This window comes from Lepidochelys olivacea, assembly GCF_965140295.1.
Source record: "Lepidochelys olivacea isolate rLepOli2 genome assembly, chromosome: 12".
NCBI lineage: Eukaryota > Metazoa > Chordata > Testudines > Cheloniidae > Lepidochelys > Lepidochelys olivacea.
The window spans coordinates 4,637,917-4,660,094 of record NC_140422.1 but is presented as its reverse complement, the minus strand read 5'-3'; the positions used below and the strand labels follow the sequence as shown (position 1 = coordinate 4,660,094).

The window sequence follows — 22,178 nt, the reverse complement described above, 5'->3', positions numbered from 1 at the left end:
TTGCAGCTGCTGCAGATAACCAGGGTCCAGCCCAAGGAGGCCGGAGTAATCCAGGTGGAAACAAGAAAACAGGCCGTGGGTTTCTCCGTACAAGTGTTTATTGTCCAAATGCTGGGGGGTGGAAGGGGTCTGTTCTCAGCCCTCTCCAGCCCCAGGGCAGGGGACAGTGCAGGTCCAGTGCTGAGACACATCAGGCAGGTTAGTCCCTTAGTATTATTACAGGCCCCTATAGAAGGCAGGGGGAGGGCCTGGTGCCACGGCGTACCTTTCTCAGTAGAAGCACCAGGCTGGAGAGGTACAGTGCAGGGGCTCCCGTTCGCAGGGTGAGGGGCCAGGGAAGCAGGCTGGCCGGTTAGTAAGTGCAGCATTATGGCTAAGGGGTGCAGGGGATGCCTGGAGCAGGATAGACGGTAGGATGGGGTGAGACAGTGCTGAGCTGCGGCCAGGAATGCCTCGGCTCCCCTCCCCTCGCGCACCGTGGGGCGTTGGCAGCCTGGCCAGGATTCCTGGTGTGCAGGCATCAGCCCCGAGGGACAGCGGAGCCTCCAGCAGGCGCCCTCCTGTGCCTAGCATCATCTCCCACCAGCCAGGCGCCAGCATCCCAGCTCGGGGAGGCTCGGAGAGGGGACCGGAAGTGACTCAGTTTCTCCTTGTGCTCAGTGAGTCGTTCAGCCATGTGGCCCCAGCAGCTTTATCGCCTTAGGTGCTGGAAGGCAGATTTTCCCCCAAATGCCCTATTGTCCATAAAGAACAGTGGGGCTGCTGGCCCCCCACCCAGGCTGTCACATCACCCAGAGAGGGGCAGGGGGAGCATGGGGCCACACAGAATCGTACCTTCTCCATCTCGGAGTCTTTCCCTGGGGTGCACCCAAGGGCACCGTATCATACCAGTGCTGCAGTTAAGGACTTCTGTGGGAGGGTGGCACCGGCTCCGAGGGGCCCAGTGGGTTGCCAAAGGTTCTGTCAAACCCCAGGAGCAGCCTGCTGTGGGGAGCGGGGAGACAAAGGCCATCCCCCACGGCGCATTAACAGCAGCAGCACAAGTGCAGAGAGGGGCAATAAGGCACTTGGGTCAGCCCTGCTCGGTCAAGGCAGCAAGCAGGAGAGCAAGGCCCCCGCTGGAAGGGGCAGGCTCAGCCTGGGGAGTGGAGCCAGTCACTAGGGGCCAGGGCTCTGCGGCTCCCCCTGGGCAGAACCAGGACAAGGGGGAAAGGAGATCATGGCCCAGGTAGGAGCCCGTCTCCTTGCCCACCAGCCCTTCCCCTACTTGCTCCCTGCCCAGCAGGAGGGGCTGCAGCAGGTGCCTGAGCCCATGCCTCAGTGCGGAGCCGGGTTTTCCCTTCCTCCCCCTTACAGCGCAGACTCTGGTCCAGACTAGCCGCTAGCAGGGCTGGGAGCTGGGGCTGGCTCGGGGCGAGAGCCATGGCCGGGGCGGCTGCCCTCACTGTTCCATGGGGCTGAAGTCATAGCAGAAGTTTAAATTGCTGGGGGGCTTGGGGATGGGGGGAGGGGCGTCGGGGATGGGAATGTTCTCCAGGTCCAGGAGGCGCAGCTTGAGCTCCATGGAGAGCAGGATGTCGAGCTCGCTCTGGGTTCGCTCGCTCGTCATCTCCCGGCCCAGCAGCACGTTCAGGCCGTCCGTCCACAGGCAGAACTGAGGGGCAACCAAACACTGGCCTCAGCCTCGGGGTAGTTGTCCCCCTGCCCGCCTCCAACACCCACCCGAGTCTCCCACCCACCACAATCCACCCAGCGCCACAGGTGTGCCCCCTCGGCCACGTGCCTCAAACAGGCCAAGGGACGGCAGCAGGCCGGGGTGGAATTCACAGGGGCAGATGCAGCCCGTGACCAGGGGAAGGCTCCGGCAGCTGGGTTTTTACCGGTCCCAAAAGGGCTTTGGACAGCCAGAACTGAACCTTACAGCTCAGTCCCTGGCCCCCAGTCTGACCCCCAGGGCCTTGGCTATGGGCAAAGTCGCACTGTTTCAACATCAGTACTGCGTGGAGGGCAGCCAGCTGTATGTAGGGTCTTCTCCAGGCAGGGACAGTGCTAACGCCTGTCCCCCAGCGCGCCCCCCTCGCTGCATTCCTGTCTCTCCACACAGTCCACCGTGCACCCTCCCTCCCTTCAGAGGCGTCTGGCATCTCACATGCCTCATTCTAGCTCCACGCCCATCCACTGCCACACCTCTTCCTCCAGCCCTTCCTGATCCAGGCCCAGGCACACCTCCTCTCCACCTGTGCCATATTCCCATCCCAATCTGATCTCAGCCAGGTGCATCCCCCCAGATCGATCCTACAACACCCCCAAGGGCCCTCACCTCTGGCCCGGGCTGAGGGAAATAGTAACTTCCCATTCATCCAGGCTTGGTCTGTGAGCCTCTGAGGACACGTGGGCAGTGAACTGCAGAACCCGCCTTCCACAAGGCACAGCCCCACTGACGTACAAAGGCACAACTGCCCGCAGCCCCAGCTGACAACTGGCAGTGGGGTGCAACGCCAGCATCGTGGGATTGCCCAGAGCGGCGTGGGCACTGCTGGCTCGCTCGGAGAATTACAGCTCAGAACGCCGTGTCCGGGTAACAAGCTTTGTGCCACGTGCCCGCCTTGCTCCCTGCTGTCTGTCCGCACAGACCCCAGCAGCCCTGCCATGCACTCTCCCTTCACAGAGCCTGAAGGGCTTTGCCAAGGGGGAGCCGCCTCCTGCTTTCACAGATGGGGAAACAGACAAAGGGGCAGAGGCTCTGCCAAGGTCACCCACCAAGCCCACGGCCGAATCTGAGCTACAACCTGATCCAACGGGCCCCCTGAACCCAGGAGCCAAGTCCCAGCCAGAGGCTCACCTCGTAGCGCGTGGGAGCGATGAAGTTCAGGTAGTACTCCTCCACGTCGTAGCTAATGGAGAAGGCCAGGTCCAGGACATCCTGTGGGGAAACAGCAGGTGCATCTCACTCTCCCAGCTGCCAGTCCTGGGTGCAGCTGCACAAGGACAGGAAGGGCTGTGCAGAGCACGGGGCCCAGGCAGGCAGCGGACAGGGCTGTATCCTGCGGTGACATGTCGCAGGGCTGGGCTGCACCGCGAGTGGCCAGGCAACATGTGAGTGCAGAGCCCCAGCCTCGCCGGGACAGCGCCGTGCAGCAAGCTGGGGCGCCGTCGATTTGGCTGCCCGGTAACTCCTGTGTGGACAAGCCCCAGGCCTACATGCGATGTCAGCAACCCCAGATCTCCAGGCGGGGAAAACCCAAGGAGCTGGTGAACTCGCAGGGCCGTGGGGGAGCGCCCAGCTCAGTGCCTCCTTGCTGGGCTCTCATTCTCTGTCCCGTTCAGGTTCCACAGTGGGCCCTGCGCTGCCGGCCAGCACGAGGGGTGTTAGACGCTCACGGTGGCCTACACAGGGTGGCTGCTGGCCCTTCACAGCTGCCCTTGCAGCATGCGCCTGCCCAGATCTCTGTGCTCACTTTGCCTTCCCTGGACCAGCGCAGTGTGGATAACAAGGAGAGGGAGGCATGCTATCGGGCAGGCAGGCAGCCCCACCCCCGGGACCCAGCTGACAGACCCATGCCTGTATAGAGCCCGGGGTGGGGGGGAGTTAGTGGCCAGGCAGGGAGCAGCTGCTGACCTTGTTATGCTTCCCGGAGCCCTTCTCCTTCATGTGCGGGCACTCCCTGCTAACCAGCAGCTCCTTGATGTCGGCCACGGGAACTGGGGGGACAGAGGCACTCAGCAGAGCCCAGCATGCTCCCCCCGCCCACCAGCTCCACCCCAGGTGGCTCAGCCCAAGCCCCGGCAGACGCACCCCCCGAGGGAGCCCAGCACAGGTCTCTTGGCAAGACAAGCACAGGAGGAAAGACAGCCCCCTTGGGTGCTGGGCAGGGCAGGTACATGCCAGCAGCCTGGGGTTATTCAGCAGCCTGGGCACCACCAGACAGGCTCAGAGCCAAGGCCCATCTACTCGGAGCCCCATCTCCCTCAGTAGCCAACGCCAGCTGCTTCAGAGGCCAGTGCCCGAACCCCAGGAGCAGGTGGGGATGCGCTGCCCCCGCTGTCTAAGACAGACCAGCTGAAGCCCGAAAGCAGGACAGTTAATATCCTGTCTAGGCCAAGTGTTGGCATGAACGATGCCAGCTCTGGCCGCTCCATAGTCACTCTCTCTGGGAATCTTGCTAAATTCTTGGCCTCAGCAGTTTTCTGTGGCCATGAGTTCCACAGGCTAACCACCCCCTGTGGGAAGAGCATCGGTCTGGAATTTCCCACCGTTCAGCCACCAAGCGTCCCTTGCTCTGTGTTAGAGAGAGAACAGAAGCACCCGATCGCCGCTGCCCCATTTGTTACTCGGCACCCTGCGATCACATCCCCTGTGAGGGACGATCCCCCTCTTGGCTGTCACGTACTCTTCTCCGGCAGGCTCTCGATGGGGGGGCTCTGCACCCCCGGCTCCACGTCTCCGTAGTGCAACACCTTGTGGTTGGGGGACAGGCGGCAGAACCAGAGCTTATCTGGGACGGGAAGGGAGCGGCAGTCAGGGCCTGCAGCTCACCCAGGGACGCACGTCTCCTCCTCCCCTCAGGGAGGTCTCTGTCCGAACCACGTGCTCCTCCGCACCTGTCGGCTTCCCCCAGCCCTTAGTTTAATAACCCCTCTACGACCTTTTTACTTTACATGGCTGCAAGCTGGTTTTGTTTTGGTTTAGGTGGAGCCCATCCTTCGTATACAGGCTCCCCCTTTCCCAAAAGGTTCCCAGTAAACCCAAACCCCTCCTCCAAACTCCATGGTCTCACCCGTGCATTGAGACCCTGCAGCTCTGCCTGTCTAACCGGCCCTGTGCCTGCAACTGGGAGCATTTCAGAGAATGTTGCCATGGAGACCCTGGACTGTAATCTCTCACCTAGCAACCCAAATTTGACCTCCGGGACCTCTCTCCTGCCTTTCCCTGTGTCACTGGTACTGACACATACCATGACCACCGGCTCCTCCCCAGCACTGCATGCAAGTCTAGCTAGATCCAGGATTCTCCAACGTTGTTTGCTGGGACCCCCGTCCCCCCCTTTGAAAATATTTCAGGCTGTGATGACCTCCCCCAAAAAGTGACGCGCCCCCCATACCATGCCACCCTTACTTCTGCACTGCTGCAGGGTATCCTCAGGTCGAGAGGACACCATGACATCATCGGGAGGGTCCCGACTCTGGGATCGTTTCCCACACACCTGCCTGGAGTTCTCCTACCCCGAAACTTGCATCCTCCTCAACAGCTCAGGGGCTGCCAGACTGGGGGTGGGACCATTCCATGGGGTCCCCTCATGAACCTCTCTGTCTCCCTTAGCTCCTGCAGTTCAGCCCCTCTGGTCTCCGGAGTTCAGCCAACGTACGTGAGTGCCCACTCTCTGCCCCCCGCAGGCGTGCTCACCTCGGGCGCCCCACCCCCTTCGTGCCAGGGCACGGCGCTGCCCTGACCCCTGACCCCAGGCCCCCTCACCCTGTCTGCGGCGGCTGCTGATCTTGCGGAAGAGGGTCCCCTCGCAGAGGCGCAGGAGCCGCTGCTGGCGGATCAGCTCCAGGAGCTCGGGCTTGAGCCTCTCTCGCAGTTCCCTGGGGAGCGGGCGAGATGGGACATGGGCAGGTACCCCCCGAACGCAGGGCTCCCCTCCAGCGCTTGGCGCAGGGACCCCACCCCCTCCCTGCAGCGCTCGAAGCAAGGACTGCAGACCCCCACCCCTAACGCTCAGACCGGGGACCCCGGACCCCAACTCGCAGAGTAGGGGACTCCCCCTGCAGCCCCTGACACAGAGCCAGGGGTCCCTTTCCCTGTGCCCCAGCCCCCCTCCCACTCACAGCACAGGCACGGCCAGCGTCTCCTCCTGGTGCATCCTCTCCGTCTGCCGCAGCCTCAGGATCTCGCTGTAGTTAAGCGCGTTCACTCTGGTCTTGAACAGCTCCAGGGAGGTGGGTTTGAGGGACAGGGTACGGGTGATCTGCTCCCGGACCACCTGCAGCACCTGCAGGCACAAGGCATCGTCATGGGAGCCCGCTCCACAGCCCCCCTCGCAGGGCACACGCCACCGTCACGCCAGCACGGGACCCCGCACCACAGCCCCCCTCGCAGGGCACACGCCACCGTCACGCCAGCACGGGACCCCGCTCCACAGCCCCCCTCGCCCCTTGCAGGGCACACGGCAGCGTCATGCCAGCACGGGACCCCGCTCCACAGCCCCCCTCGCCCCTTGCGGGGCACACGCCACCGTCAGGCCAGCATGGGACCCCGCTCCACAGCCCCCCTCGCCCCTTGTGGGGCACACGGCATCATCACACCAGCACGGGACCCCGCTCCACAGCCCCCCTCGCCCCTTGCAGGACACACGCCACCGTCACGCCAGCACGGGACCCCGCTCCACAGCCCCCCACGCCCCTTGCGGGGCGCACGCCACCATCATGCCAGCACGGGACCCCGCTCCACAGCGCCCTGCACCACCTGGGGCATCAGCACAGGATCCCGCTCCACAGTGCAGATCTGTCCAGATCCCATCTGCCCTGTGAGACCCTGGAGACCCCGCTACATGGCAGCATTCTGGGTGTCCTCCCGTGGGGCTCACCTTGTCAAAGTCCTCCTGCGTGGCGCGCATCTCCTTCCAGGTCTTGTTCTGCAGCTGGATGCAGATACAGAAGAGCTCCTCGAAGAAGTGGTCCTGACCAAAGAACATGAGGTAGAAGGCCTGGGCCGTCTCCGAGCCTGAGGCAAGAAGGACAAAATGGGACCAGGTTTCCCTGCTTTTTTGGAAACCCTGACAACCAGGAGGTCCCAGAAATGGGGGCCATGATGCCTGCAGGGTATGGCTGCGCCCATCCCCCCCACCAGGAGCCAGGACACCCACAAGGTTTTGACTGCACCCACCCCCTAACCCAGCCAGGATCCGTGATGCCCACTGGTTTCGGCTGCGCCCACCCCCTAACCCAGCCGGGAGTCGTGGGGCTCTGGATGGGCTACGTTAGCAGATGCAAGGGGCCGCGCACTCACATGGTTCCCCGACATGTAGGATCTCGCAGAGGGCCAGGGTCAGCTGGATGCTGCTCCGGGCAAACGGGCACTCGTGTTTATCATCACGGCTGCTGTTCTCAAGGACAAACTGAGAGACACAGGCCCCGTCACAGCTCCCCGAGTGCACACGCCCCCGGGCAGGCAGAGCCGCCAAAGAGCTCTCCCAGGCGGGGGCGGCACGGCGGGCTAGCGAGGGCAGGGATGGGTAGGGTCAGTGTACCCCCTCCAAGCCCAAAGGCTCCCACCAGCTGCACAGTGGCCAGGAAGCTCGGGGTCCAGGTTCCCCAGCAAAGGGATCCCGGCCCCCCAGGGCGGGCAGGTTAGAATTCAGTGGCAGTGAGAAATCTACGAGGAAGCGTCATGCCCCGAAGCAGCCAGGCTCCCTCGGAACTGAAAGGAGATGCTGCCGGAGACGCCCAGAGAAGAGACAGGCAGACCAGTGCAAGGGCACAATGTCTTTACTGGCATCTCGGCCAGCTCCAGAACCAGGGCACTACGGTACCATCCATCCTACGCCACAGTCCCCAGCGACGGGACTGTGCTGAGCCCTGCCCTGCTCAGCACTTCGGGGGGGTGGCATGCTGCTACCAGAACCTGAGCTGCACTTATTTGTAGGTTTTTCATAGACGCACAGAAAGGATCCTTGTTCTCATCCAGTCTGACCCCTGGTGCAGCACAAACCAGAGAACCCAGCGCTTTGCTTCAGGGAATTTGCCCGCGTTTCCCGCCCTGCGTCCTGCTGGGTCCCGGCTCCTGAGCTCTCTCACTCCCCATGTGCAAAGAGGATATTTGCGTTATTCTCTCTCAGCCAAACCAGAGATGGTTTTTAGCAGCACTGAAAGCACTTCTGGTGCCCCAAGGGCCATGGGAAATTTCAGCTGCCCAGCCCGCCTGCTTCAGCATGAGAGCGGGCCAAAACCTGTACCCAGAGCGTAGTTACGGCTTTCCTTGCCCATCAGAACAGCCTGGCTCAACACTCCCAAACCCATCAGCCTCAGCCAGAGGCAAAGAGCAGTGAGCACGTTGGCTGAACAGCTGAGGAGGTTACGAATAACTGACAAACTGGCCTTAGGATGGGAAGGCCCAGGCAGACCTACCGCTAGGGCCTCTCCAGCTACGAGAAATAAAGGGTCGTCTACACAGAAAAGTTAATTCAGATTAAGGTAGGTCCACATGTAAACAAACCCGGAGAGCGGGGAGAAACCTCCCAGGGCTGTGCATGGGGTACAGCTCACGAGCCGGTAACATACACTCACTCTGCTATAGGCACTCGGGCAGCATCTGGAGAAGTAGACCATGTTGTCCAGGGCCAGCAGTCCCGGGGGCGCGTGCTGCAGGTCCTCGGCAGGGTTACTGTAGTTCTGGGAGGACACAAGAGGATGCAGGTTTTGTGACCGACCGTAATGGCAGAGCCCCCAGTGCAAGGAGAGGGCTGCCGTTTAGGATGCCGATACGAACAGTTGGTACATATCGGTCACTGTCCCACAGGCTCACTACGGCTCCAGAGACCTCGCTGTGCTAACGCCAGGATTACCAGCGCCTTGGGGAACAAGGGGCTGAGATGAGGCCGGGCGGCCCAGTGAGAACCGAATGAGATTTCCGCATCTCTTCGTGGGGATGCACAGCCTGGGCCAGGACGCAGGCTCCCCAAGCCAGCGGCGCGTACTGAAGGCCCCTAACGGGGCATGCTGAGCTCAGACGGGATCGACCGAATACATGCAGCGCACAGAAGCAAGGCTATCAGACATGGGAAAGAGCTGCCATTTGTACGTTCTCCTGGCTGTCCTGGTAGCAGCCTGCCTGGGGTCCCAGGCTGGCCCCAGAACCCCAGTCCTCCAGCCACCTCTTGGCTGACGTAGAGGATCCTGCAGTCTCACATGGTGCAAGGCCAAGGTCCAGGTAGGGGTTCTCCCCTGGCCGGGGGGGCTCTCCAGTGACTGGGGTCTGACCCAGGGCCAGCAGTGGGGACAGAGCCAGGAACAGAGCTGGGAGGGCACTGCTGAAGTGTCCCGTGGAAGGGGCAGGGAGGCAGACGGGACAAAGTAGGACGTAGCCCTGGGGAGCAGGGACAGCTGAGTCTGGAGAGGACAGTCATGCCACTGCCTGGTCCAGGCCCAAAGCCCACGCTCGAGGGGTGGGCACTGAGCTGCCCTCTAGAGGGGATGGGTCAGACCCTGTAACCAAGGGCAAGGGCCCTGGGAGGACACACTGCCTCAGGTCTCTCTAGGCTCCTTCTCACCCAGAGCAGGAGTTTTTAACCCCCTCCCTTTCCCAGCATGCACTGCTTCCTGCCCACAGCCCCCACCCGCACAACGCCTCTCCCCGAAGGGCCAAAACAGGGTGGGAGGGGGCAAGGCCTTCCCTTAAGGGGCCAGCACACCCTGGTGCAAACCGTGCGTCCGCAATCCCAAACCCGAACTGACACCGACAGAAGCCAACTGCTGGTCGCGGCTCTCTTGCGAAGGCAAGAGACGCGGGGGAGCGGGGGCTGCCGGGGGAGAAACAGTGCGTGCCACGCTTCCGCACGGCTCCTGCCTTCGCAGGCCAACTCTTAGCTCCTGACCGCCGAGGTGGAAATGGCCCCTGCAGCTCTCCAGGCAGAGCGAGCGAGGGGAGGGCGGTTCGGAGCGGGCCGGGGCTGCTGGCCAGGGGAAGGTCTGGGCGGCGACTCACCTGGAAGCCCAGCTTGCGGAACTCCTTGACGCACAGAGAGCGCCGGTGCTCCGTGCCGAAGGTGCCGGCAGAAGGCTCGTTCTCCGACTCGAAGGCGCTCTGACGCAGGGACTGGAGACGCTCCCGTTGTTCCTGCGGAGAGAGCAGGGCCTGGCTGATGCCTCGATCCAACCCTAGCAAGGCCAAGGCAGGGCTGCCGCCCCGAGCTCCATCCCACAGGCAAAGCTCAGACCCTGCTGGGAAAGGAATTGTCCCCACCAGGCCACCCCGTCTAGCGCCCCCAGGACCACAGTCCCCCCAGCGAGCAAACAAAAACTCCAGAGCTTTGCGGGGTCCCAACACAGGAGAGTGGGGGGAGGCCCAGCTGAACAAACCCATGGACGGGGGAGGGACCAGGCCGCCTGGCTCAGAGGTATAAGAACACAAGAACGGCCACACTGGGTCAGACCAATGGTCCATCTAGCCCAGTATCCTGTCTTCCGACAGTGGCCAGTGCCAGGTGCTTCCAAGGGAATGAACAGAACAGGTAATGATCAAGTGACATCTCGTCATCCAGTCCCAGCATCTGGCAGTCGGTCTTAGGGACACCCCACTCATCCTTAGCTAGTTCTTCTATGAAGCCAGTTATACTTTTGGACTTTACAACATCCCCTGGCAAGGAGTTCCACAGGTTGACTGCGCGTTGTGTGAAGTAGTACTTCCTTTTGTTTGTTTTAAACCTGCTGCCTGTTAATCTCATTGGTTGACCCCTGGTTCTTGTGTTGTGTGAAGGGGTAAATGACACATCCCTATTCACTGTCTCCACACCAGTCATGATTTTAGAGACCTCCATCCTATCCCTCCCCCCCCCCCGAGTCGTCTTTTCTAAACCGAACAGTCCCAGCCACATTCCTCTCTCCTCATACGGAAGCTGTTCCATCCCCCACATCATTTCTGTTGCTCTTCTCTGTTCCTTTCCAGCTGTAATGATCTTTTCTGAGATGAGTTTCCCAACCCTGGCAGCTGAACCCTTGGAAAGGCCAGTTCCAGCCGTGGGTGCTGAGCACTCAGAAACGCAGCCCTACACGACCTGGGCACACCTGACACAGCACAGCTGTGCCTCCCTCCACCAGCAGGGGGCAGTAGCTCCATCCCTGCCAGCCAACTCTCAGTAGGACTGGAAGCAAAGAGGAGTGGTCCAATCTGGGGGCTCAGCTCTCTGGGGAGTGGGGGAAGGAGGGGGGAGAAGTGGCAGGGGCAGAAAGGTGGGAGGGGGACACTTTGCGGAGGAGTCCTGGGGAGGAGAGCGCCCACCCGACAGGCCCACAGGGGGACAAGGGCCCGTCAGACCTGCGAATAAGGGTCCATGGGGGTCCGCATCTTCCACTCCAGCAGGTTGAGGGTGATGGACTGCAGCACGTAGAGATAATGGGCCATCTCATCCCCCATCGGCTCCGAGGCGTGGATAATGTTCTACAGGAGCCCCAAACAAAGGCCGTCACTGACCCCAGCCTGGACCCCAGCTTTCCGTGACCCGCTCCCGGGGCAAGAGCTGCGGGGCGCAGGGGTCCTGGGGCCAGCACTAGACAGAGGCAGCAGTCTAGTCTAGTCTAGGCCCCCAGCTGCCAGGGCGGGGAGAGGGAGGGCACAGCAGCATTGGCAGGAGGCTGGCACAAAGCGGGGGGGTGGGTGACAGAAACGCCACAGGCAGGGGCTCTGGGCGCACAGACACCTGGCCCAGGGGCCGGCAGCCAGGGGGCAGGGAGGATGCACAGACCGTAGGGGCGGGGCGCGAGGCCAGGAGCTCTCTGCATTCCCACCTTGTGAATGAACTGCCGGATTTTCCTCTGGCCCAGATAGCCCATCATGTCCTAGGAAGGGAGAGAGCCGGTGAGACTCGCCCAGCCCGCTCCGCCGGGCCCGTGCGGTTTCCTCCAGCAGCCGCTTTCCCCACCAATCCACAGGGCCAAGCACTGGGCGAGGCCAGCTGACCTTCCCCGGCCGCCCCAGGTGGGGTTGGGTGGGGGAAACAGGCAGGCTCTGAGAATTACACAGGCGTGCAGGAAATGAAAGGATCTAGAGCCCGGGCACCTCCTGCTCGCGGGGAAGAGTCCAGCCCAGATCAGCACCCGGCGGAGCAGGGAGCCGAGGGGTGGGCCCAGGGCACGCAGCCCAGGCCGGACCCTGCGGGTGTGGCCTGTGTGGGGCTCTGCGTGGGGCACAGAGGGCGATAAAGCAGCTGGCTAGTTAGGCCCTGCCGCATTCTCGGCGCCGCGCAGGGCAATGGAAGGGTGGAGGTGGGACAGGCAAAGTCCAGGCTCATGTCCAGCTGCCCTGCCCTGGTCTGTGCCCTCGGCCACACGCCTCTCCTCAGCCTGGGGGGAGCAGGGCCGGGGAGCACAGCGCAGACTCAGCAGGATGCTCCAGACAAGCAGCCAGCGCCCCGGGCTGCAATCATCCGTGGAGCTCTGCCCGCCGGAGCCCTCGCGCGGACAGGCACCAGCTATTGTTGTCAGGCCCTGCGTCTTCCTGACCTGCCCAAGGGGGGTCAGACAACACGGTAGTTAAAACGCTGGCCCCTCCTCTCCCCCAGGGCTCCAGCGGTGCCCCCTTCAGGGAGCCGAGCCGGGGCTAGCAGCATGGGGACATTTCTAGGCAAAGCGCCTCGTGAGGCAGCTAAGGGAACCCAGCAGTGCAACACCCCTGGCTGCCCCGCTCACCACCAGGGGGTGCCACGCGCAGCCCAGGCAGGCAGCCGGCCCGGCCCCCCTGACCTGACCACTGTCTTTTCCAACACGGACAGGCAGCCCCCGTCCTCCCCTCCCACAGCACATTTAGTGCCCCCCCACTCCCAAACAGCCCTTCTCAGAGGGCTCACAGCCCACACTCTGGGCGGACAGACTGCATTCCCTCCTCGCCCCCGGCCCCACAGTGACCCCAGGGGCATGGCCAGCTCAGAGGGCCGCGGGAGCGGGCCAGGGGACCTTACCCTCCTCTCTGTGTCGTTGGCATTCAGCAGCAGGGCGATGAGCAGTGCCATGGCTTTGAGCTGCAGCTGCTGGTTGGTCCTAGGGGCAAGGAGATGAATCACTAGCGTGACTAGCCTGGAGGGTGGGCCTGAGCCGCCCGCTCCCAGCTCTTCTCCCAGCCTGGCTGGCCCCATGCCACCAGGCTGCCCCCAGCTGTCAGCTCCCAGTGGGGAAGCCGGCCGGAGGCATCTGCGAGCCAGGTACAGATCAGGGGACATTCCACTGGCGCCCGGTCCCAGGGCACAGACGGGCATCGTAAGGGCAGCAGGCTCCCTGCAGAGAGTGGGCACAAGAGTGAAGAGACTGAAAGGCATTCAGGGGCCTGAAGAGAGAACGGGGGAGAGGAAGGCCAGGGCAGAGCCCTGCTGGGCCCATGACCCAGTCGACAGTGGAGAGAGAAGAGGGCCTGGGGCGGGCAGGGTGAGGCAAACGCCTGCATTTGCCAGGCTGTGCGTCAGCTGATGGGCGCAGAACGCCTGCTCCATGCTGGCAGGGCTTATCAGGAGGGATTTAAACCCAGGCAGGAGGGGGAGCTCCCCCCACTCAGGCGCTACGGCATGAACTTCCTGCCGCCCAGCAAGGAGGACAGGGGCTGTTCCAGAACTGGCGAGGGAGAGCAGGGCAAGGAGCAGTCATGTGTGCCAGGCCTGACTCCTCAGCCCGTGTCGGGGGAGGCTGGCCGAGCTCACCAGGGGGAAGGAGAGGCGACACCATGCACGCAGCGTTCCCAAAGTCGGATGGAGTTGGGCTGGCCGGGGCAGGAACGTACCATGGCTACGGACCGGAGAAAAGAGGAATAAAGGAGAAACCAGAGAGTGTTCGCTACAGACCCGGCCGGACCAAGAGTGAGAACAAGTCTAGGACCAGCTCCGGGGCCGCTGAGACCCCCAGACCCTGCTCTCCTGGGGGGCTGTAACTGCCTAGAAGCCGGGGCTCATTTCAGAGTTGGCACATGGCTCCGCCAGCTCAGATTTCCCCGCAGATCGGCCAAACCCCGATGCTGAGAGTGTTACTGGCACCAGAGCTTCAGCGGGAGAGCGCAAGCCGGGAAGCAGCAATGCTGAAGGACCTTACAATGAGAACACCCAGCAAAGGAGTGAGGGTCTGCGATGTGACGGAGCAGAGGGGAGAACAGGCCCGCCTGTCTCTAAAAGGCTACAGGGCATGACAGCCAGCATGCTGGGGGCTGCCTTGGGAGCTCATTCCCAGCCAGAGCTAGATGGGAAGCCTGGAGAAACAACAAACTTGGAGGGCAACACAGAGCGAGCCAGGCGGACGGAGCTACACGTAGCTAAGCCAGGACGTGATGGCGGCAAACATCCGAGGGGCAAGTCCTAGTGAGGGAAAGGGGGTAGAGAACATTGCCCAGCCGGAGCCAAGTGGGGTGGGCTGAAATCATAGTGGAAAAGGAAGGCAGAGGAGCAGGGAACTGGAGTAGGCTGCAGACTGCTTTCCCCAGGGAAGCGGGGCAGGCCGAGGAGATGCAGGCCAGCAGAGGCAGGATGGGATCACAGCTGGTGCTGTGCTCATAGGCGCCGACTCCGTGGGTGCTCTGGGGCTGGAGCACCCCCGGGAAAAAGAAAAAAAGGGCGATCAGCTGTTCGGCAGGCCCCACCCATCAGCTCCTCCCCCAGCACCTCCCGCCCACCACCCATTAGCTGTTTGGTGGCGGGCGGGAGGCGCTGGGGGGAGGAGGAGGAGGAGGAGGAGCGGGGCTGGGAAGAGGCGGAGACTCAGGGGAGGGGGCGGGGCCTCAGGGCCAAGCAGGGCTGAAGCACCCTCGGGGAACGCTGAAAGTCGGCTGCACTTACACCTGCAGGTGGGTGAGGAGGCGATCCAGGGTCACTTCGTGTTTGACCAGCTCAAAGAGGGAGCGGCTGCTCGGGACCATGTTCTCCAGGATGGACAGGGAGAGCTGCTGGACAGAGGCGTCCATCCCACTCGCGTTGACGTACTTCACGATCTGTAACAACGGGCGGTCAGAGACACGACTGGCTCAGCCGCCCTGGCACGGCGGGTTGCCAAGGCTCTGGGGAGTGACTTACTTTTCTGATGAAGGCCCGGCTCAGCGTCTCCCAGGAGACGAAATCATGCTCCATCAGCTCCATGAAGGCCTTCAGGGTGTGGGCTAGAATCTCCCCTATACTGGAGCAACAGAACAGCAAACATGGTGAGAGGGGGCCCAGGGACCCCACAGAAACGCCGCTCGATAGACCAGGGCAGCAGGGACAAAGCCGCCCAGACACCACAGCGATGGGCACATTAGAAACACCTAGAGAGACAGAAAACAGGGAGAGGGCGAGAGAAAGAGACAGGGGATGAGCACTGGAGAGAGAACACTCGGTACAAGCAATCAGCCTCTCCCTTAGCCCAAGGAGGAGTTTGGAGACCCGGAAAGCGCCAAGAAGGACACAGGACGTTAGGGTTGCACAGTTAAGCGTACAAGCCTCAAGGAAATCCAGGGTAACAGCCTGAATTCTGCGGCCTCGGGCATATGCTCCACAGCGCAGTCTAACTCCCCGCACATGCAGCGCTGCCAGACAACACGATACACGGTGTTCCCCTCGCCTGGGAGCCAGAAACGTGCATGTGCCCGCAGGGAGCCCAGGGAGAACGAACACGTGCTGCAAGAAAAGCCGAGACCAAGGAAGAAGCCAAAGAGCTAGGTCAAAGCGATGACAGAGGGGGACAGACTATCCGGGGCTCTCACACTGAGGGAGGGCGAGGGATCAGCTGGGGGGTACACGTGGGAGGCAGTGACGACAGCAATGGGGTGCAGAACACCACAGGATGACCAGGAGGGTTCCTGGCAGCGAGATCCATCGGGCTGCGGAACAGTCTCCCCAGGGAGGGATGGACCATCTGGGATGGGCAAACTTACACGGGGCAAGTCCTGCCTTGCCAGGGCCTCCGGCAGAGGCCTTTCCATTCCTGTCCTCCAGACTTCCAGAGCGGCATGGTGTGAGCAAGGCTTGCAGAGCGCGTACTGCAAGGCACCCTCCCGCCCCTGGCTGCACAGCCTCGCCAGGGAGAGGGCTGGGGAAAAAGACAAGCCAGGCACACGGGCACAGAGAGGGGAACAAAGCGGGCGCAGAATTCATCGGATGTTGGGGGGGCAAAGAGGAGCGACTCACTCACTCGTTCCCCTCTTCCACAATAAGGAAGAGCTGTTTCAGGCCGTTCCTGTTGATGAACTCCTGGGCAAAGGTGATGTCTCGGGAGAGGTTCGCCAGCTTCTTCAGGGAGTCTGCCTTCACGTCCAGGTTGTTACTCCGGATCCCGCTGTGCAGCCGCTCTGCCTCCTGATCCTGCCAGCCAGGAAGGAGTCAGACCAGCGTCATCCCACCGCATGAGACCAGGAACAGCGAGAGGGGACATCAGGGATTGGGGATCCCAATGGGATGAGGGGGAAATTGGGCCAGGACAATCCCATAGGGAGAGACTGGGTGAAGAGGTTACACTACAGAGGGGTCAGACCAGAGCAGTCCCAAGGCGGGGCTGAAGCGGGAAGCCAGACCTGAGCCATAGCAATACTGTTTGGCACCATCCCCCCAGGGATCTCAAAGCACTTTACAAACACTAGTCAAGCCTCTAATTCCCCTGGAACTGCACTGCAATAAATCAGAATCCTTATCCCCAGGTTACTGCTGGGAAAACCGAGGCACAGGGGATTGACAGGGAGTCAGCGGCAGGATCTGTGTCTAGCTCTGACTCTCCAGTCACAAAAAGGGGAGGAGAATACGGGCTGGAGCAGGGGGAGCAGGCCAAGGAGGTAGGGGTGGGACGTACCGGAGAAGTGGTCAGCCGCAGAATGCTCCCATTCTTAATCTCCACACGGTTCTATGACGAGACAGACAAGAAAACGGGATGAAGAACCTGTAGGTCAGAACTGGCCAAAGGGCTCCAGCAGCCAGCGAGAGCCTCACGTGCTGCCAGCCACTCACCGACTCGGTGATGTACGTCTGCTGCCCATCCACGTACTGCAGGGCATAGTGCTCGGCGTTCCCCAGGGTCCACCTGCAGCGGGAGAGAGTTGGGTCTCCACCTTCCGCCCACGCTCATTGCCTGCCGACTGCCCGGCGTGCCACACGGCTGCACCGAGGGCACGGCACGGCACGTGCTTTGGGATGGGGAGCAGAGGGGCCAGCCAAAGAACTGCGGGAGGGGCAAGACATCCCCCAAAGGGCCTGCTCATTCTCAGAGATGGTCCTCCAACAAAGGCGGATTAACATTTATTGGGGCCCCCCCCACACCACCACAGGGCCCTGCCCCCTGCTCCTCCCCTTCCCTCAAGGCTCTGCCCCCCTGGCCTGGCCGGAAACCGGGGCTGGGGTAAGAGCTGCCCAGAGAGCCCTGGACTCTGCATCTGCCCGGGGTGGCGCACCCTGGGGGACAGAGACACGGGCTGCTTTAGGGCACCCCAGTCCCCCACCCAGGACAGGTGGAGGGCCATGGACCCCCACAGCTGCCCAGGTGGGTTTTACCACAACCTTGGACGGTGGCCCCCAAACTGTGCCCATGGCTAGAGAGCAGACAGAAGAGTTACTCACACATCACAAACCTCCTTCACAACTGCAGCCAGGGGCTTGGCCTGAAAACAAAGAGAAACAGCATGTGGGGAGCGTGGCCCGGGCGTCGCCCCCGGCACGGCACCCGAGCACACCGTGCGAGACACATCCCTGCCCTGCCAGCAGGCTCCCCTCCAGTAGCAGGAGCCCCCCCCACGCCAGCTGGGCCTTCCAGAAGGCAGGACGTTACCTGGTTGAGTTCAATGAGCTGCGGGATGGCTCCCATCATCTGAATGGCGATTTTCACCACGTCGTTGGGGGGCGGCATGGTCCCGGTTCTCTGGCTCCCGCTCGGAGCCTTCCCTGCCCCACACAGCAACTTTGAAAGAGAAAGGGGGGGGCACTCAGTCGCGATGACCACTCAGAAGTCACCTGCGTGCATCACGCTCATGGGACTGGCACACCCTCAAGTGTGCCAGGTGGTACCACACCCACCACCGGGAATGCACATGGGCAGGGCGAAGATGAACGAAGGCTTAATGAATGCACCAGAGAATTACAGTCCTCCAGAGACCGCCTACACTGGGCAGGAGACCAGCGGGACCTCGGTCAGATGGGAGCAGCCCACACCCGCCATGAGCCATCAGCAGCTCTCCACCCAGAAGCCGACGCAAAGGGCCATCAGGGGCTACGGCCAGGGGCACAGCCTGAAAACCCCACTCAGCCAGGGTGAGAAGAACACGCCCTCGGGCGAGCGCCATCAACTTCTGCGCAATCCAGCCTGCGTTTGATTATGCAGGACAACGGTGCTTCTGTCGGCATTGCTAACGTCGTTCGGGGAGGCAAGTCACTACGCCGGCAGAAAAACCCCTTCCGTGGACGTACGCCACGTCTAGGGGGCCATTTTCAGCATCAGCTCAGTAGTGTCAACATGCCCTCCGTCTACTCCCCCACCTCAGCCGTGGCTCGAGAGAGTCCACAAGCTGCAGTCAAGTAAAAACTGACCAGTCTTTCACTGCTCTTTTACTGGCCCTAAAGCATCCAGTCAGTTTCATTCAGAGGCCCCAGAAACTATGGGCAGCGGCAGGGAAACTCAAAAATAAAGGCTGGAGAAGGGGTAAAGTAGCAGAAACAGGCAGCAGCCGGAGAGAGGGGCAGAGAATTGCCCTGATCAGTGCTCCCCTCCCGGGCTTTACCATCACCCTGCAGCCAGCAGAGTTAGTCAGCAGGGCTCTGGTAAAATGTCCAAGCGGGTAGGAGAGGCAGGTAGGATTTGATAGGCGGATGACAGGGAGAGAGAAAATACCTGGAAGGTAGAAAGTGTACAGAGTGGGAAGATTTCAGAGTAACAGCCGTGTTAGTCTGTATTCGCAAAAAGAAAAGGAGGACTTGTGGCACCTTAGAGACTAACCAATTTATTTGAGCATGAGCTTTCGTGAGCTACAGCTCACTTCATCGGATGCATACCGTGGAAACTGCAGCAGACATTGTATACACACAGAGATCATGAAACAATACCTCCTCCCACCCCACTGTCCTGCTGGTAATAGCTTATCTAAAGTGATCATCAAGTTGGGCCATTTCCAGCACAAATCCAGGTTTTCTCACCCTCCATCCCCGCACACACAAACTCACTCTCCTGCTGGTAATAGCCCATCCAAAGTGACAACTCTCTTCACAATGTGCATGATAATCAAGGTGGGCCATTTCCTGCACAAATCCAGGTGCTCTCACCCCCCTCCAAAAACCACACACACAAACTCACTCTCCTGCTAGTAATAGCTCATCCAAAGTGACCACTCTCCCTACAATGTGCATGGTAATCAAGGTGGGCCATGTCCAGCACAAATCCAGGCTTAGGGAAAAGAGGAAGCTGGCTCTGAAGACTGAAAGAAAAGAGACACCAGGCTATTTCAGGAAAGAGAAAGAAAAAGCGGAGGGCAGCCAGGAAGGGAAAAAAGGAAGAGCAGCAGCAAAAGCGAAGGAGGAACCCACAACGATCGTCAAACAGGGCTCGGCAAACCCTCGTTTCACTGCGAATGGCTGATCGATGGATTTGAAACGGGTTTTTTTGTGGTGTTTGACCAGCGCGGTAGATAGCAAAATCCTCTCCGGCAAAGAGCCTGTTAGCGTAGGTCTACGCAGAGCTAAAAGGTCCACAGTGCAGCCACAGCTGGCCCAGGCTCACGAGGTGGAGCTAAAATTTGCTGTGTAGAGACTCGGGCTCAGGCTAGCCCATTGTAGGCCCTAAGCAGGAATATTTCCTCCCCCGCCCAACACATATTTGAAAAGCAACTGGGGGACCCCAGAGCTGCTCAGGGCCCTAAGCAATTGCTTAGTCTGTTTATTCCTAGAGGCGGCTTTGCCCTCCACCCTTACAGGGTCCCAGAGCTCCAGCTGAAGCATCTACACAGCTGACCCAGGGCAAGCGGCGGGTTCTTTACCCCTGTGTAGACGTACCCTTCATTTCCTACCAGCGGTGTTTAAATTGACTAAGCGCAAGCCGGCAGATGCTGGGCAGCCAGCCTGAGGAGGGGATTAGAGTTAGAGGTCTTTTTCTTTTTTTAAAATCCTCCCACGCCCTCAGAGCGTCCGCCGGCATTCGCCGTGCGTTTTGGTCTCCTGCCGGTGTGTCCAGGCTTCCAAGCGGGTGGTTGATGGATGTGGCTTCCTCTGCAGTCTTCTGTGTAATGTTTCTCTAGGTCGCCCGCGTTGTCTCTTCCCAGGGGGTGGCTGTAGTGTCCCGAAAGCCCGTCCTAAACGTACCCACTGCCAGCCTCTTGCCACGCTGGAGGCTGTAAGCTCACCTGCAGGCCTTTCGGGAGGGCTCAACGAGCTGAGTTACGCTCCGGTTACATAACCGGTGTGTCTGCAACGCAGAGCGCGGCCACAGCGGGCAGGGAAAGGGCAGCGGGAAGGTGTCATGGGGCGGACAGGCCCAGCTAGCTCCAGCACCTGGCTGGGAGCGGACGGCTGGCACAGAGCCAGGCTGAAGCTGCCGGAGCATGTCTGCCCTGGGCCGGGCAAGCCGGGCCGGACAACCGAGCCTCGGGCTGCCAGCTCAGCTACACCCACCAGCCCCGAAGGGAGAGGGGCGGGGGGACACTGGGACCTGCCATGGAGCAGGCGGGAAGGAACAGCGGGTGTGCCCGATGCCAAGGGGCACCCGGCCCGGCCCAGGGACCTCACCCGGCCCGGCCCAGGGACCTCACCCGGCCCGGCCCGCCTCCGTGGGCCACCGCACCCCACGGACCTCACCCGGCTCACTCCTGGGCCAGGGCACCCCACCGAGCCCCCAGCCGGCCCAGGGGCCCCGGCCCGCCCCCTCGGGCCCCCACCGAGCCCACCCCGGGCCCCCGGCCGGCCGGCCCGCCCCCTCGGGCCCGGGCTCCGGGGCCGCCCCGCCGCACTCACCGGCCCGGGGACCCCGCGGAGCCGCCTGCAGTTCCGGGTCGGGGCCGCGTGTCCCCGCCCTCGGGGCGGGGCCGGAGCCGGCGCGGGGGGAACCCGGGGTGGAGCCACCCCGGGTCCGGCCCCGGCGGCAGAGCGGTGCCGCCCCGCGCCCGGCCCCGGCTCGCCCCGGAGCCGCGTCGGCCCCGCGCCGGCTCGCCCCTGGCCCCGGCGGGGCGTCCCCTCCCTCGCCCCCGTGCAGCGGCCACCGGCCCTCCCCGGGGCCTGCTCCGAGACCCGGCTTGACGGCTCGGGGCAAGCGGCGGAGCCCCGCGGCGGCCTGTGGCCCCCGCGCCCCTTGCCTGGAGCTGCCTCGCTCCGCAGATGGGCCCGCGACAGGTTTTCTTAGTCCTCACCCACCTTGTCTCGCCGGTAGCCTCAGCAGCCGCGCCTCGGTCCATCCTTTCGGCCAGCACTTCCCGCGCGGGTGGCGAGACGCGTTGCTAATGCTACGTTTGTCTTCGGTTTTTTCCCAACACCGAAGTTTATTCTTGGGGGTCATGTGACTTTAAGGCAGCCGGCCTTCCACGGCTCCTGCGGAAACGTCTTCAGTTTCCCCTGATCCCCCAAGGGGATCTGTTGCCTTTGTCAGCGGCCGTTACCTTTCTCTCCAGCAGCAGGCCGTGTTTTTTCACATCATCCCTGGTGTGTAAACCTCGGTTCTCAAATATTCACTCAAGGCTGCTTCTCCATGGCAAATTTCTACTAAATACAGATCTACAACCCCCCCGGCGTAACCTCAAGACTGCAAATCTCAGGAGCTGTGCACCTGAAAGTAATTAAATGAAATACATAGTTTGGGTTCTTTTAATTTGCCTTTTTGGTTCTGAGCCTGTAGGCGACACAAGCTTGGATACTTCTGCTGTTACCTCCCTCAAAGAATCCTATGATACTGTGTTGGACTTCCAGTAACATGATTCCCCTTCTGCCCTGTAACTTATTAAAAATCCTTATTTCTGTAAGTAAGCCCCATCCTGCCACCACTGCAGTGTACACTTCACTGTTACTTTATTTATTGCATACATAAATAACTGATTTTTCTACAGAATTGCTCATATTTTTAAATGCATATTTTAATTTCATAGCCTTTGATGTAGGCTACATATTTTATGATACATTTCAATGATCTTCATTCCCACAAGTTGACTATGTATTGGCAAAATCAAAGGGTTGAAAACTTGTTCAATATGCGTAACACTGACAATGAGAGGTGCAGTGTCTATATAAGGAACAACAGTAAATGTTCTGCCTCATAGATTGTGTTTAAAAGGTATCCGTAAGTATTTCATCTACCGTTTACAATGCTTTGCACTAGTTTTGGTGTGCATTAACTGTTTGTTTACTATAGAAACTCCATGGCCTAATCTACAATGGACAGAGACAAAGAAACAACCATACCTCCCTTCAAGGTTTTACGTACAAGATGCCTGAGGTTTAACGCTGTACAACGCTTGTCCAAAGTACAAAAATGTGTGTGTTTGTGTGTGTACAGTAGCCAACTGCTACAGA

General features: G+C 61.0%; 1 protein-coding gene across 2 annotated transcripts; it reads right to left on the bottom strand.

The window, feature by feature from the left end:
* Positions 1-76: 76 nt before the first annotated feature.
* On the bottom strand, positions 77-20,696 carry ELMO3 (engulfment and cell motility 3). 2 transcript variants are annotated; one of them, XM_084644472.1, is made up of 21 exons: positions 20,634-20,696; positions 17,470-17,598; positions 17,262-17,302; positions 16,656-16,728; positions 16,501-16,551; positions 15,850-16,019; positions 14,757-14,856; positions 14,523-14,674; positions 12,672-12,750; positions 11,503-11,553; positions 11,033-11,155; positions 9,704-9,835; positions 8,287-8,391; positions 7,010-7,118; positions 6,588-6,724; positions 5,830-5,993; positions 5,474-5,586; positions 4,392-4,496; positions 3,620-3,702; positions 2,843-2,923; positions 77-1,654 (listed from the first exon to the last, which is right to left on the bottom strand). In XM_084644472.1, the coding sequence occupies exons 2-21, from the start codon at positions 17,545-17,547 to the stop codon at positions 1,442-1,444; spliced, it is 2,160 nt and encodes a 719-aa protein (XP_084500598.1). In that variant the 5' UTR covers positions 17,548-17,598; positions 20,634-20,696; the 3' UTR covers positions 77-1,441. The 2 variants fall into 2 exon arrangements, with proteins under 2 accessions (XP_084500598.1, XP_084500599.1); XM_084644473.1 differs by lacking the exon at positions 4,392-4,496.
* Positions 20,697-22,178: the final 1,482 nt, after the last annotated feature.